At 42.7% G+C, this 15,484-nt stretch overlaps 1 protein-coding gene across 10 annotated transcripts in view; it reads left to right on the top strand.

Moving 5' to 3' along the window:
* Positions 1-15,484, top strand: part of HUS1 (HUS1 checkpoint clamp component) — a 113,851-nt gene that overhangs the window by 49,657 nt on the left and 48,710 nt on the right. For 5 of the 10 annotated variants that reach the window (XM_056520247.1, XM_056520246.1, XM_056520245.1 and 2 more), the window contains 4 exons: positions 1,441-1,617; positions 6,520-6,627; positions 8,120-8,194; positions 10,392-10,491. In XM_056520247.1, the coding sequence (XP_056376222.1) occupies positions 1,441-1,617; positions 6,520-6,627; positions 8,120-8,194; positions 10,392-10,491 (460 nt within the window). The remainder of the gene's footprint in view (positions 1-1,440; positions 1,618-6,519; positions 6,628-8,119; positions 8,195-10,391; positions 10,492-15,484) is intronic. The other 5 variants (XM_056520251.1, XM_056520250.1, XM_056520244.1 and 2 more) reach the window with 4 other exon arrangements.

The following is a 15,484-nucleotide window of genomic DNA, read 5'->3' as shown; positions in this document are numbered from 1 at the left end:
TTATCTGTCCGAGGGAGTGTTCAGTTGATTTTTCTTCTGGTTCTCGGACAGTTCATGTTTTTTTTCCTTTGACCTGTCTGTCTCCTCCTATTGCTCTGGGACTAAAACTAAATTGCTCAGTGGCCTGGAGGCGGGTATATCCTGCTGGGAGGAGCCGACTTTTTGGTTACCATAGTGTCAAGCCTCCTAGAGACAGCAGCATATACCCAAGGTTCTGTGTCCCCCAATGGATCCTTCAAGAAAGAGATTTTACGGCAAGTCTAAAAAATCTCCTTTTTGACATGTATGACATGACATGTATTCAATGATAATGCAATTTAGTTTTAGAGTGGTTGGCCACATTTTCTCTTTAAATGATACTGGTCATCATCAATGAAATTTAACCTATTAAGGATGTAGGGCATACCTGTAGGCCCTGCTGTCATGTGGGCTCACGGGCTGCCCCCGTGTCGTATCAGCCGGGCATTAACCCCTTAGACTCGGCGATCAAAGTTGATAGCCGTGTCTAAAGTGAAAGTTAAACATTCCCGGCAGCTCAATCAGGCTATTCGGGTCTGCCATGGTGAAATCGCAGCATCCTTAACAGCTGAGGATCCCTACCTGCCTTCATCTCCGTCCGTTCATCTCCATCCAATCGGCGATCTGCTGCTTCATGCTTGCTCTTCAGGCATGCGTAAATGTCCGAACTATAAAAATAAAATGTTAATTAAACCGCACAGTCAATAGCGTATATGTAAAAAATGTCCAAAGTCCAAAATTACCTATTTTTGGTAATTTTGTATACCTTTAATTTTTTTTTTACAAAAAGCTATCAAAAAATCCCATCAAAACAAAAATGTTTCCCTAAGGGGTTAATATAATGTAGATTAGCCTATTAGAATTACTTTTCTGATATACTGCTTGATAAAATGTTGTAACTTTTGTGTTAAATTGACCCCTCAAAATGTGGACACCAGGGGTCATCCTCCTGGTCCTGCCTGCAGTCCTGCTTGCAGATTGTCTCCTGTAGCAGCCTCTGAGAGACAAGTCAGGAAATGTATAGTGTATCTAGCTGAATACAGCCAATCAGTCCATCACACATTGAACTGCTCCAGGCTGTTCTGTGTTTAGAGCAGCATAGCAAAGTTAGGGAGGAAGTTCCCCCCCACCTTGCAGGGCTTTGGATGATGTCACTATTGCTGTATAATGACCATTCCCAGTCCATTGTGAGATTGAGCAGAATATACAGCACAATATCAAGGAAGAAAATGACAAAATAAAGGCAGGTGGTGGTTTATATTCATGGGGGAGTGAACTGGAAGGATAGAAAACTTGATCAAGACAGGTACTCTTTAAGTATGTGTGTGTGTGTGTGTATATATATATATATATATATATATATATATATATATATATATATATATATATAATATATAATATATAAAAAAATTTTTCTTGCAGACCAATTTCTTTGATGAATACCAAATGGAAGGTGTGTCTGCAGAGCAGAATGAAATCTATTTGGAGCTCGCGCCTGAAAACCTTTCTAGAGCTTTAAAAACCGCACAGAACGCCAAGGCTGTAAAAATTAAACTGACAAATAAACACTGTCCTTGTCTCACAGTGGCTGTAGAATTGGTAAGGAAATGTACTAATCATTTTAGAAGGATGAGCATTCAGTAAAAGTCAAATAGAAGTGTGCAGCATTCAAACAATATTCTAAGTATTCATTGTTGTATAAATGCTAGTTCAAATTATGTTAAAGTTTACCTGTCCTGTCACTTTGATTAACTTTTTACTTGTCCTAGAGACATGTTCTAGAAAAGTTTTGTTCCCGCAAATCTTTTTATTGAAAGTCATGAGAAACTGTTGAAAAACCTTAACAATGCGATGCAAAATTCAATAACGGGGTGTCTGCAAAATGTGTGTAATATGGAAATGAGATACAGGCACAAAAATGCAGATATATGCGTAGACGGCATCAATGACAGATCAAATAAACATAACCTAACACGGAACAGAATAACAAACCTATCTCCTACCACGGAATAGCATAGTTGTATAAACAACTGATGAGACAGGTGTGGTAATACACAAAGTGTTAACTAAAAAAAAGGAATAATTAGCAATAGGTATGGGGCATGGCTTGTTGTGTAGTGCCCGGCCAGGCAGATGTCCAAGTATACCTTTCCAGAAGGTATGGATAGTCGGACATGACCACCATATGTGCTCAAATGTACCAACAGCATCCTCACACATCCAGCATATTCTTTTTCTTGGAGTTTGATACAGCAAGAGAAGCCATGGGAACATCGCAGCACATGACGGCGCAGTTCATCAGTCAGAGTAATACCTAGTTCCCGTTCCCAGGAGTGAAGGTAGAGAGGGTATGAAGAGGTGTCAATCTGAACAATGTGTTTGTAAAATAGTGAACGTTTCAACTTGCCCCGGGTACCATGAACGTAGAGCTCATCTATCCACGTAGGGGACTTGGCAATGGAAAACTTTTTCAAAAAGCATATGCACCTTTTTCTAGCTGCATGTGCATGTAGTGGAGTGGAGGGGTGTGATCGGGTTAGTACGGTCCCCTAGAGAGTTTAGTGCTTGGGAAATTAGTGAGGCTGGGGCTATAGGGGGAACCTCCCTCGGGTCAGAGTCGGGGGTTATGAAACCACATTTAACTAGTAAGGTGCCTTTTAACAGCGGGTTATGGAGTGCAGAGATTTCAGTCTTCCGGGGGAGCCATAGCATACGGAGATTATGGGCACCTAATTGTCTAGTTTCCAGGCCTGGATCCTGGAGTAGACGGAGTTTTCCCAGGAGGGAAGGAGGAGATAACGTCCCTAATTTCTTGCAATGTAAACGGTTGGAGCAAGCAATTATCGTCGGAGGAGAGGGTTGGAAGGTGTATTTTGTCTAGTAAGGCAGATATACAGCGAGATCTGTCCTGTGAAGGGGCAAGTGTCGACTGTAAATTATATAGAGTAGTAGTCTGTGAAGGCTCTAGCGATGTCTTTAGTGGAGGTGAAAGAAGTGCCATCTGAAGTTGTAATCTTGTGTATAAACGACTTCTCTCTCTGCTTACGCAGCATTGCAGTCATTAGCTTGCCTCCCTTATCACCATGAACATATAATTTATGTTTGAGAAACTGTAAGGACCTGGCACTTTTGGCATTAAGTAGATGTTTCAATTTGTCCCTGAGGGAATTCAAAGTCTCATATACTTCCTGAGCAGCGAACGGTTTATGTTGCCTTTCCAAGGTAGATATCTGGCTAAGGAGTAGCTCAAGTTCTCTAGATTTCTCCTTCTTGACTGCTGCCCCAGGAGATAAGGAGACCCCTAATGTATGCCTTGTGGGCTTCCCATATACAGGGGAGTGATGGGTCAGGAGTAGTATTCAACTCAAAATAGTCCTGGAGACTAGAGGTCAGCTCAAAAACATGCGCAGCAGAGTCAAGAAGAGTCTCATTTAATTGCCAGGTCATGTCTCTTCCAGGTAGGAAAAATGATTGTCGCATCCACTGGTGATTGATCAGACAGTGTGGTCGTACCTATTTTGGCTGAACGCAAGCAAGGGAGAAGGCTCACATGTATAAAAATGTAGTCCAGTCTCTGCGATCTATGAGGGGTGGAAAAGGTGTAGTCAGATTCCGAGGGATGGAGTAGTCTCCAGGAATCCACCAGGTCCAGCTCCTGCAATTTGCGTCGAAGGCGGTTGAGCGCTGAGGAGTGTATTGGCAATTTGTTTGAAGTCTGATTTAAGTTCTTGCAGTTCCCTAGACACCGGCTCCAAGGCATTTCTTAGTAGCCTCAGGATTTTACCGGGGGGAGGGACATATGCATAGCATAGGCAGACAATAAACCGTCCATTTAACCCCTTAAGGACCAGGGGTTTTTCCATTTTTGCACTTTCATTTTTTTCCTCCTTTTTAAAAAACCATAACTTTCAATTTTGAACCTAAAAATCCATGTGGTGGCTTATTTTATGCGCCACCTATTCTGCTTTGTAATGGCGTCAGTCATTTTACCCAAAAATCTACGACGAAATGGAAAGTGAAATCATTGTGCGACAAAATTTAAGAAAAAACACCATTTTGTAGCTTTTGGGGGCTTCCGTTTCTACACAGTAAATATTCCGTAGGTCCATATGATTAAAATGATACCCTACTTATATAGGTTTGATTTTGTCGTACTTCTGGAAAAAATCATAACTACATGCAGGAAAATGTATAAGTTTAAACCTGTCCTCTTCTGACCCGCTATAACTTTATTTTTCTGCGTATGGGGCGGTATGAGGGCTAATTTTTTGCGCCGTGATCTGACATTTTTAGCAGTACCATTTTTGTATTGATTGGACTTTTTGATTGCTTTTTATTCATTATTTTCCTGATATAAAGTGACCAAGAATACACTATTTTGGACTCTGGAATTTTTTTGCGCGCACGCCATTGACCGTGATGTTTAATTAACGATATATTTTTGTAAATCGGACATTTCCGCACCCAGCGGTACAACATATGTTTATTTTTATTCACTTTATACACTTTTTTTTTTTTTTTTTTTTATGGGAAAAAGGGGGGTGATTCAAACTTTTCTTAGGGAAGGGGTTAAATGATCTTTATTCACTTTTTATTTTTATTTTTTACTATTTTTCTTTTTGCAATGTTATAGCTCCCATAGAGGGCTATAACACTGCACACACTGATCTTTTACATTGATCAATGGTTTCTCATAGGAAACCATTGATCAATGATTCTGCCGCTTTACTGCTCATGCCTGGATCTCAGGCACTGAGCAGTCATTCTGCGATCGGACAACAGGAGGCAAGGTAAGGGATCCTCCTGCTGTTCTACAGCTGTTTGGAATGCCCACGGCGATCCCGAACAGCCCGCTGAGCTAGCCGGGGTTAGTTTAGTTTCACTTTAGATGCGGCAATCAACTTTGAATGCCGCATCAAAAGGGCAGCGCGATCAGTGCCACACGCTATTAGCCACGGATCCGGTCCGTTGCTAGGTGCCGGGCCCGACCCGCTATGATACCACACGCGGTGGCCCCGCGTTATATAACGGGACAAGACTCAGGATGTTCCGGTACATCCTTGGTCCTTATAGGGGATAAGGAGGTCTGTTACATTAGAATTCCATTGTCATGCAGCTGAACAGCAAGTACAGTAAGTAAGTTCACCAGCTATAGGCTGCTGGTAAGCCAGCTGGTGAGAGAGGTTTGGTGGGAGATGCATCGGAAAATGAGTAGCAATGCGGTAGCTAGATTAGGCCACTAGGTGGCAGCAGAGATTAACAGAGGCAGCACTATTTCCCAGCTGATTAATAGTAAGTGGCAGTAAGAGTCCAGCAATGAAAACTAGATGTATAGTAAAGAACAGCAATGGGGTAACAATGATAGAGAATTGACTTCTGTTTTGTATGAATTCCCTGTTCCCCAGGGGTTGTGAGGTCCCAGGAAGCAGGAGGTGGCAGTGGGTGCCTGTGGGTCTGTATCACGTTCCACGTGGAACACACTATGATGGCCGCCAGGGGAGAGCAGAGAGGGTGTTAGTAAGGAAGATGGTTGGCTGCAGCAGACTCCTGGGTAGGGGAAGAGTACTGAGAGCAAGCTGAGTGTCTTTTGGGCGACAACAGGTTAAAGGATTGACTGTGTCGTTGGGCAGGGAACTTTTACAGGGCTTCCACTCTGTACCTGTGAGGCACCGCGGGCTGCGTAGTCCCTGGCGTTACTAAGAACCCTTAGCTTCTGCCTTCAGGTAGCGTCTGTACTTGCAGGCAATGTATGTTCCCACTGTAGGGTTGCGGTTAGGGCAGTGTCTCCTTTTCAGCTCCCGCAGTCCAGGAGCACAGCCATGTGGCACCCCAGTGAGCAATGAAGATGGCGCTCCCGGTTCCAGTACTTTCACATGTGGCGCATCTCCTCCTGCTCTAACTCGGCTATGTCAGGGCGCAGCGGGATTGGAGTGGTACCGGAACACACCTCAGAGTCTCCTTTATCTGTGGATGCACAAAACGGGTGTGGGGTGGTCTAAATTGCGGCGACAGCTCAGGTCACTGCAGAGCCGAGGTACGACACGTCTGCTCCCTCTGCCTGCTAGCTCTGCCCCCCCCCCCCCCCCCCCCCATTCTAGAAAAGTTTTGATTGGTTAGTGTGTTATTATTCAGACCCTGACTGATCGGTAGAATGACTGGGGAGAGAAGCCTGTGGCTATGCGTTTCTCTTCCCACTCTGTCTACGGAATCGAGATGATCCCATACCATTGCATTATGAGACTGCCTTAGTTATGTACAGGGAGAGACTGCACTTAGTGCACACTTCTTCCGCCTCTGTTTAATGGTCAGTTGGGGGTCTGAACACTTAACCGACATATCAAAAGTTTTTCTAAATCACATTGATCATTTAAACGATAGGCAACTCCATTTCATGATTTTGAGCTTCAATTCCTTTTTATTGGCTTCTATTGATATGACCTAGGGTAAAATAGACATATCTCAGCAGAAATATAACATTTTTCTATTTTTCTTTGCTTTTAGCCCTCGCTTTCAAGCACAAGTCGTATTGTCACACATGACATTCCTGTGACTGTTATTCCTAGAAGGTTGTGGAATGACTTTAAAGAGCCTACTGTACCCCACTTTGATGTAAGTATTACATTTGAATGACTGTATAATATGTAAAATTTACTGTTGTTTCCTTTTTAACCTCTTAAGGACGACAAGCGTACATGTATGCCCTTGTCCCGCTCCCCTTCTATGACACGTGCTCAGGAGCTCTCCCCTGACTAATGCTGAACATCACTGATCAGCTTAGAGGATTGTGGGAGGGCCCATACCTGCCTCCTCACCGTCCAATCGGTGCCTTGATGCTCCAGTCAGCCATGTCAAGCTACGAGTTTGAATCACCCCCTTTTCAAAAAAAAAAAAAATATGTAAACAAAAAATACATAAACGTTGTATCGCCGCCTGCGTAAATGTCCAAACTATCAAAATATAACGGTACTTTTTTTTTTTTTTAAAGTTTTTAATAAGAAGGTACAACAAAAGAGAAAACGGGCAAAACCATACATCAGAGCACCAAGGCAGTCCCTGGCAGAGTTTTCAAGAAATAAGTTATCCTAGGGAAAAATTCCCTAAAAGTGAACTCTCAATTAACAATATCAGCCAGGGCACCCAGGCCTTGTCAAATTGGACTGATACAAGGAGACATATTTATTCACCAATCCTTTCCAGTGAGACAAAGGCGGGGTCACAGCATCCTTAACCGCATGGTCAATGGCGTATCTGTAAAGAAAAAAAATACCAAAGTCCAAAATTGCATATTTTTGGTCCCTTTCTATACGCAAATTTTTTTTATATAAAAGTCTATTTAAAAGTCCAATCAAAGCAAAAATGGTACATGATGGGAGCTGTAGTGGGAGAGACTGCCACTATCCCCAGACGGCCATGTATATGAAAAACCTTGATCCCTTCTGTAGATTAAAAAAAACTCCGCTGGGTGCCTTGAATGGCCACTTGATGCCGTCCATTTAGGGCTCCCGGCCGAGAATTTGAAGTTATCAATGTGAAATATATACATTTCTGGGGATTGGAGCGACGTGGCATGCCACCCGTTCCCCAGGTTAATAACGTATGATCACAGCGGGTCTCAGAATTGAGACTATTTTTGCTCAGTCCTTCAACCCCTGTACTACTACCCCCCCCCCCCCTCAAACATGGAACGAATACTGTTCCATGATGGGAGTAGTAGTACCAGTGCTACAGTATTCTCTCCGCGCGCAGACTCCCACAGCCGCAGAACTACTACTCCTATAATGAGTCTGTTCCATGATGGGAGTAGTAGTAGGACCGCAGCACTGAAAGAGTTCCGATAGGCTGCGGAGTAATAAGATTCGGAATATGTGGCATTCCGCACCAAATCTGCATGTGTTCAAAATCTGCAGAATTCTGTAACAAAACAATGCGGTTTCAAATAGCGGAATTTCCGCCTTGTGTACACAACCTAAAAAAGGATTTCCTGGAAATAACACTTTTCTCCTATTTATAGCGCTCGGCTATCGGCTATAAAAATAATTTGTTTTCACAATCCTTAATTTTTATTTTTTTTTTTCATACTCATTTGTGTTTTTTCTTTCAGGTGAGTATTTATTTGCCAGCACTAAAAACTATGAAGAGTGTTGTAGAAAGAATGAAAAATGTAAGCAATTTTATAGTAAGTGTCTATATATTTTTTTTTTTTTTTTATTTCCACTTAATCAAATAAGATCAAATAAAAATTTAGATCAATAGTACAACGACCCATGTTTACTATAACTGTCCAATTCTAAGCAACTTGTAAACATAGACTAGACCAGTGATTCACAACCCTTCAGAGCTGCCAAAGCATTTCCGCAGTCAACATGGCAGCTAGAAAAAAATTGTACCTGCATCTCCAGCAGACATGCCACATGCTAGGCACATTTGATAGAATTACTTCCTACTATATAGGGGACATTTTGCCACTATGGAGCCTGTGAGATCAGCCTTGGTACAATGAAATGGCCTTAAACACATTAATGTTGTTACTGCTTGAAAGGGGGGAAACATTAGATTCCTCAGTTGCTTGGGGCTATGAGAGGATATGAGATACTTGAAAGTGATTACTGCTGGGGAGGGGGTATGAAATGCCTGAAATTCATTACTGCTTGGTGGTGGTAGAGGATTTTTAAGAAAGTAATGCTGAGGGGATTGGGGTTGTTTGAAAGAGATTCCTTCCTCCTAGGTGTGATATCTGTGGTCTAAAACGCCTTTACTGCTGGGAGTGCAATGAGATGTGAGAACTGAATGTAATTACTGTTGAGGGCGGGTGAAATATGAGCCCTGAATGTGATTACTAGAGCAGGGGGATTATTTTAGCTAAAAATTCTGTCCACCTTGCACAAAGCTGCCCAATAGTGCGAATTTTAGACATAAACATAAAACTAGATGGGGCATTAGAGCGCTCCACTGCCTTCTGCCTCAGATGGTCTACGCAAGACTGGCCAGCAGCTGTACTGTTTTCGGAGACTATAACCCATAGAAGACATTTAAAAGGTATGCTTTTTTCAATTTTCAGCTTAATTCAATAGACAAACAGCTAATAGTGCCTTATAGGTTTTTAGCAATTGTTTGTTATGCAAAAAAAGAAGGTAAAGAATTTTCACAAATGGTGCCCCATTTAAAATGTGCTATATTTATCAAAGGTTATGTTGTTTTTTGAATCTTTTGCATTTTCAGACTCTCAATAGCTGCAGGGACAGCATTTTTTTCCCAAAGAAATTTTTACATTTCTTACCATTTTATATGTATATTTGAATATATACATTGGTTATCTACGTTATATAATTTAACAATATGTACACTTTAACTGCATCAGAACCTTGGCCCACATTGTTGCATCATAAACCACACCTCTTTTGCCACGACGCCCAGCCAATTTTGATGGACACAGTGGAAAATTGTCTAGAACTGTGGCGCAAGTCATGTAAGGTAGGGATCGACCGGTTATCGGTTTGGCCGATTTTATCGGCCAATATTCATGATTTTGGACGTTATCGGCAATTACCTTGCTCATAATGCCTTGTACCGCCCCAGCCCCCTCACCGCACCGCGCAGCCCCCCCCCCCCACCACCACCACGCTACACCCCCCACCGCACCGTCCGCGTCAGAGACCGCTGCCCCGTTGCCTCCCCCATCGCCGGTTTTATAATTACCTGTTCCCGGGGTCCGTGCTATTTCTAGCTCCTGCGGCGTCCTGTGTTACGTTGTGCGCTGTGCAATGACGAGTGACGTCCTCAACGCGACGTCACCGCCAGTGTGCACAGTGACAGCTCAGGAGGACGCCGCCGGAGCCAGAAGTAGCGCGGAGCCTGGGAACAGGTAATTATAAAGCCGGGAATGGGGGAGGCAATGGGGCAGGGGGGTGCGGTAGTGGTGGTGGGGGGGTTTGGTGTCGTAGATAGGACTCAGGACCCCAGGACAGGCAGGGGGAGAGAAGCGGGTGGCGGCGGCGGTCTCTGGCACCGCAAAAGCCACTGCAGTTCATTGATGTAAAGCGCCGGGCATAAATGGCCGTTAACTTATACCGGAATATCGGTATAAGTTATCGTCTATCTGCCCTAACCTCCACAGAGTATCGGTATCGGACCTAAAAAATCAATATCGGTCGATCCCTAATGTAAGGGAGTTTTTCTGGCACATTTGCAATGTTAAATATTCTCCATTGTGTCACCATAAGTGGTTGATAAGATACGGACAAAAAGCTAAATTTTAATGTTCTTTTTTTTTTTTTAACCATACTTACAATTAAATATATAGTATTAAATACAAATATAAGTAATGAAAAGTAGTAAAAGAATAATAAAATGCATGTGTTTATTTTATCGAAAAGGTGATTGAAGCCAATAGAAATGGAGAAATGAATCTGAAAATAGAGACTGATCTAGCTTCTGTTTCAACACATTTCAAAGATCTAGGAAATCCTCCTTGGGGTATGTGGTTCTGTATTTTTATATTTTTTTAACATTTCTTTAGTAAATGCTGTAGTCTTTGTTTCTTTTTTTTTTTTTGTAAATATTGCACTTCAAGTGTGACAAAGAGTGACGGAGACACAGAATGGTGACCGTTCAGGTTAGAAATGCGCCATTATTCTAGGTGATATCAAAGAATTAAAAACCAAAATGATTAGCAGTCTTCAATCAGCAGCTGACATCTGCTGGTAATGACGGATGTCAGAGCTGGCTCCCATGTCTGTCATTTAAATGGTTAAATGCGCAACTTAATGGCACAGCATTTAAACATTAAGACCCCCAGGACTTCTGCATATGTCCCAGTTGTTAACAGTTAACTGGACATATGCATATGTCATGGCGATATTCTGCTCAGTGCGATGCTTTGCAGGAGATTGCCGGTGGGACCTGGCTGTCAATCACAGCTGGGGTCCCGTCGCAGCTGCCGAAACCGAGATCGCTCAGGTCTCGGCAGCATTAACCCCATAGATACCGTGATCAGTCCTGATCATGGAATCTGTGGGATTGAAAGGGGGAGGGGGCTCCTCCTGTTCACCATCCTCCTGTTCTGCGATGCAATCACGGTATCCCGTTGGTTGCCATGACAGCAGACCAGCTGTTGGCCTCCTGACAGCCTAGTACAGCAGCCTGTGAGGTCCAGCCATAGACTGGATCGCACAGGCTGTGTATCAGTGTGATACGGACAGTTATATTGACAGATGTACTGCAGCATAGTATAACCTGTAAAAAAGTTAAGTTAAAAAAAAAAAGTTTTTAAATAAAGTGTAAAAAAAAATGTAAGTAAAATAAATCCCCCTTTCCTAATAAAACCCTATATTATCACCCCAAAGGGTGTAAAACCTTTAGGGTAAAACCTAAAGTATCAACATAACATGTAAGTCAGACCACAAGGTGAATGGCGTATAAAATAAAAACCCCAAATTTGCAAAATTGATTTTTTGTAATTCAATTTCAGCCACACAATTTCTACTCGTTTTTTGGAGCATATGTTAGGGAAAAATAAAAGGTGTCCTTTAAGTTCGCAGGGGACCTTCTCCAGACTGTGTTTCAGCTCCTTTCACACATGTTCAGTAGTATTCACGTCAGGGTTCATGGGTAACCTGTGTATTACTGTGCCTGAGAAAGCTAAAGGTTTTGCAGAGCCATGGCTGATGACTTGTTCCAAGGTTTCGCCTATTTCAAGGCGCTTGCAGTAGAACATGAACACAAAGTAACAATATGCCCTCCTCCTCCTGGGGTACCACTGCACTTGTTGTACTTGTTTGGCTTCTTAAATGAAACCTCTCATCAGATTTAACTCCATATAACTGTTGAAACATGTTCTATAGGGTAAAATCTATTTTCTTACCAGGTCCCAATGTCCTGGATTGTGTTTTCTATAGTGCCGAAAATGAGCTCAGGGGTATATTGAGGATAACTTGAGCATAACAGGGTCCCTCAGATCCTCCCTATACACACTAAAATTCTGCACAGGGCCAGAAGCTGCGCTATCCCTGGCCATAATGCAGCTTTTGGGCAGCTCCCTTAAGTCAAAAGCATTTTTGAGCACATAAGCAGGAAACACACAGGTTATGTCTTACAAAATATACAGGGCTTAAAAAAACAGATGTAGAGAATTTACACTAAGTTGGGCTATAAATTACCTGACCAGAGGTAAACTGCCTGGATAGGACAAACGGGCCCATAGAACTGCTGACTACTTACTTCCCAGTCTCTTGGCTATGCACTCAGTTGCTTTCTGTGCTGACATACTTCCCAATTCTTTATATGATGCTATGATAGTAATTCTATTAAAACCAGATAAGAATTCAGTCGATTCGGTTTACAAAGGCCGATATTGCTGCTGAATCTTGATTACAAAATTCTTACAAAAATTTTGGCTAAATGCTTTAATAAGGTCATAGCAATAATAGAAAAAATTGTCAATGACACTCACCCGTAAAATCCATAACTTTATTTCTTCATGTTAAAAACGCAAGCTGAGCTTGCATAGGCAGATGTGGTGTTGAGACCATCTATTCCCGACCGACTGCTTGCGTTTTTCCAATTAAGTTTTAATTTTCAAACAAAAGGAACAAAGAAAAACATTGGATTAAAGTATGAAATGGTACGAAAATGAGGGCAACATAGGCAAACATCGAAGTAGAACACGAAGACAAAGTCAGTGTTTTAAAGTGAAAGTGACGAGGATGAAGGGAACACACAGGCCAGAGTAGCCGAAATACTAACAAAGAGCTTAAGAAATGTGCAGCTTACTACTCCATGGGTGACTGCTTGCATTTTTAACATGAAGAAATAAAGGTATGGATTTTAGGGATGCAAGGATGTGAAAATCCTATCGCCAGGAAGCAGGCAGGTGAGTTTTGATTTAACCCTCCATCGGACTAGTAGAGCTGGCCAGACAACCTGGCGGCGATCAGGGTGTATGGCGTGGGCTCCTGACTCGAGCCTGCTCCATACCCAGTGGCCCCGAGCTTATTTCAGTAGCTGGGGGCCGCTTCTTATAGCCCGGCATACAGCGATCGCCAAAGGCGACTATTTAACCCTTCAGATCACCGCTGTCGAAATCTAGGTGGTCTAGTGGGTTGGATCATACCCCATCCCCCCTAAAATCGTGGGGGGGCATTTACGATCCACTGTGGAGGTAGCCGGAGGGCTTACCTCTCCTTCTGTGGCTGCCGTGGATTGGTATTTGATTGAGCCTGCGCCAGGTAGGCTTAATCAAATGAGCACAGATCACATAGAGCTATGGAGTTCAATAGAACTGCATTGATCTGTATAAGGAATCTAATGATTCCTTCTTAAAGTCCCCTATCGGACTAATAAAGTCTATAAAAATTAAATAAACAACCACACATTAATCCCTTCCATATTAAAAGTTCACATCCCCCCCCTTTTCCCATTTTCCATACAAAAAACATGTAAACATAACAAAAAATAAACATATTTGGTATTGGCGCGAGCGTAATTGTCCCAACTTGAACTCCTTGGGGACAGAGCACATTATAACCCTAAGGACGGGAGCATTTTTTGAAATTCTGACCACTGTCACTTTAAGCATTAATAACTCTGGGATGCTTTTACTTTTCATTCTGATTCCGAGATTTTTTTTTTTCGTGACATATTCTACTTTATGTTAGTGGTAAATTTTTTTCGATACTTGCATCATTTCTTGGTGAAAAATTCCAACATTTTATGAAAAAATTTCTAACTTTGAAGCTCTCTGCTTGTAAGGAAAACAGACATTCCAAATGAATTATATATTGATTTACAAATACAATATGTCTACTTTTATATTTGCATCATAAAGTTGACATGTTTTTACTTTTGGAAAACATCAGAGGGCTTCAAAGTTCAGAAGCAATTTTCCAATTTTTCACATTTTCAAAATCAGAATTTTTCAGGGGCCAGTTCAGTTTTGAAGTGGATTTGAAGGGCCTTCCTATTAGAAATACCCCATAAATTACCCCATTATAAAAACTGCACCCCTCAAAGTATTCAAAATGACTTTCAGTAAGTTTAACCCTTTAGGTGTTTCACAGGAATAGCAGCAAAGTGAAGGAGAAAATTCTAAATCTTCATTTTTTTTACACTCTCGTGTTCTTGTAGACCCAGTTTTTGACATTTTACAAGGGGTAATAGGAGAAAAAGCCCCCCAAAATTTTCAACCCAATTTCTCTTGAGTATGGAAATACCTCATGTGTATGTCAAGTATTCGGCAGGCGCAGTAGAGGGCTCAGAAGGGAAGGAGCGACAATGGGATTTTGGAGAGTGAATTTTGCTGAAATGGTTTTTGGGGGCATGTCATATTTAGGTGCCAGAACAGCAAAAAAAAAAAAAACACATGGCATACTATTTTGTAAACTACACCCCTCAAGGCACGTAACAAGGGGTCCGGTGAGCCTTAACACCCCACAGGTGTTTGACAACTTTTCTTTAAATTAGGATGTGTAAATGAAAAATAAAATTGTTCACTAAAGTGCAGTTTTCTTTCCCAAATTTACCATTTCTACAAAGGGTAATGGGAGTAAAATCCCCCCAAAATTTGTAACGCAATTTCTCCCGGGTACGGAGATACCCCATATGTGGCCCTAAACTGTTGCCTTGAAATACGACAGGGCTCTGAAGTGAGAGAGCACCAGGCGCATTTGAGGCCTGAATAAGGAATTTTCAATAGTGGTGGACCCGGTTACAAGGATGGGGCTTGTCTCCACCAAAACCCTACAGCGTTGTTTCCCAAACGGGGTGCCTCCAGCTTTTGCAAGACTCCCAGCCTGTCAGGACAGTCTATGGCTGTCCGGCAACACTGGGAGTTGTGGCTTTGCAACAGCTGGAGGCGTCGTTTAGGAAACACCGTATGCCGTATGAGACGTTTTTATTTTTATTGGGGGGGGGGGGGGGTGTAAGGGGGTGTATGTGTAGTGTTTTACTTTTTATTATTTGTTAGTGTAGTGTTTTTAGGGTACATTCACACAGGCAGGGGTTCACAGTAAGTTTCCTTGAAGGAAACCCATTCACATGGGGGGGGGGGGGGGCGCCCCAAACCTTCAGCTGTGGCAAAATGACAACTCCCAGAATGCACTGACAGACCGTACATGCTGGGAGTTAGCTCAGTGATTCCAACCCATGTGCCTCCAGCTGTTGCAAGACTACAACTCCCAGCATGCCCAGACAGCCTTTATCTGCGTGGGCATGCTGGGAGTTGTAGTTTTGCAGCTTTTAGAAGGCCACAGTGAAGATCACTTATCGCGATCTTCACTGCAGCCTTCTCCGCCGGTTTTTCCCTGCCTCCGCCCCTCCTGCTGCAGCCGCTGGTCCATGATGCCGCCTCCGAAGGTCCGGGTAAGTCGGGCCATGCTCCCCCCTCTCCGCCCGTGTTCCCCCGTTTTGTACCGACTTCCGATCGGTGGCCAGAGTGGGGGAGATGAACTCAACCCCCCCCCTCCTGCCATTG

This window comes from Hyla sarda, chromosome 5 (assembly GCF_029499605.1).
Source record: "Hyla sarda isolate aHylSar1 chromosome 5, aHylSar1.hap1, whole genome shotgun sequence".
In the NCBI taxonomy this organism is placed as follows: Eukaryota; Metazoa; Chordata; class Amphibia; order Anura; family Hylidae; genus Hyla; species Hyla sarda.
The sequence above is the reverse complement of the archived record's forward strand: the minus strand, read 5'-3'. Positions and strand labels throughout refer to the sequence as shown.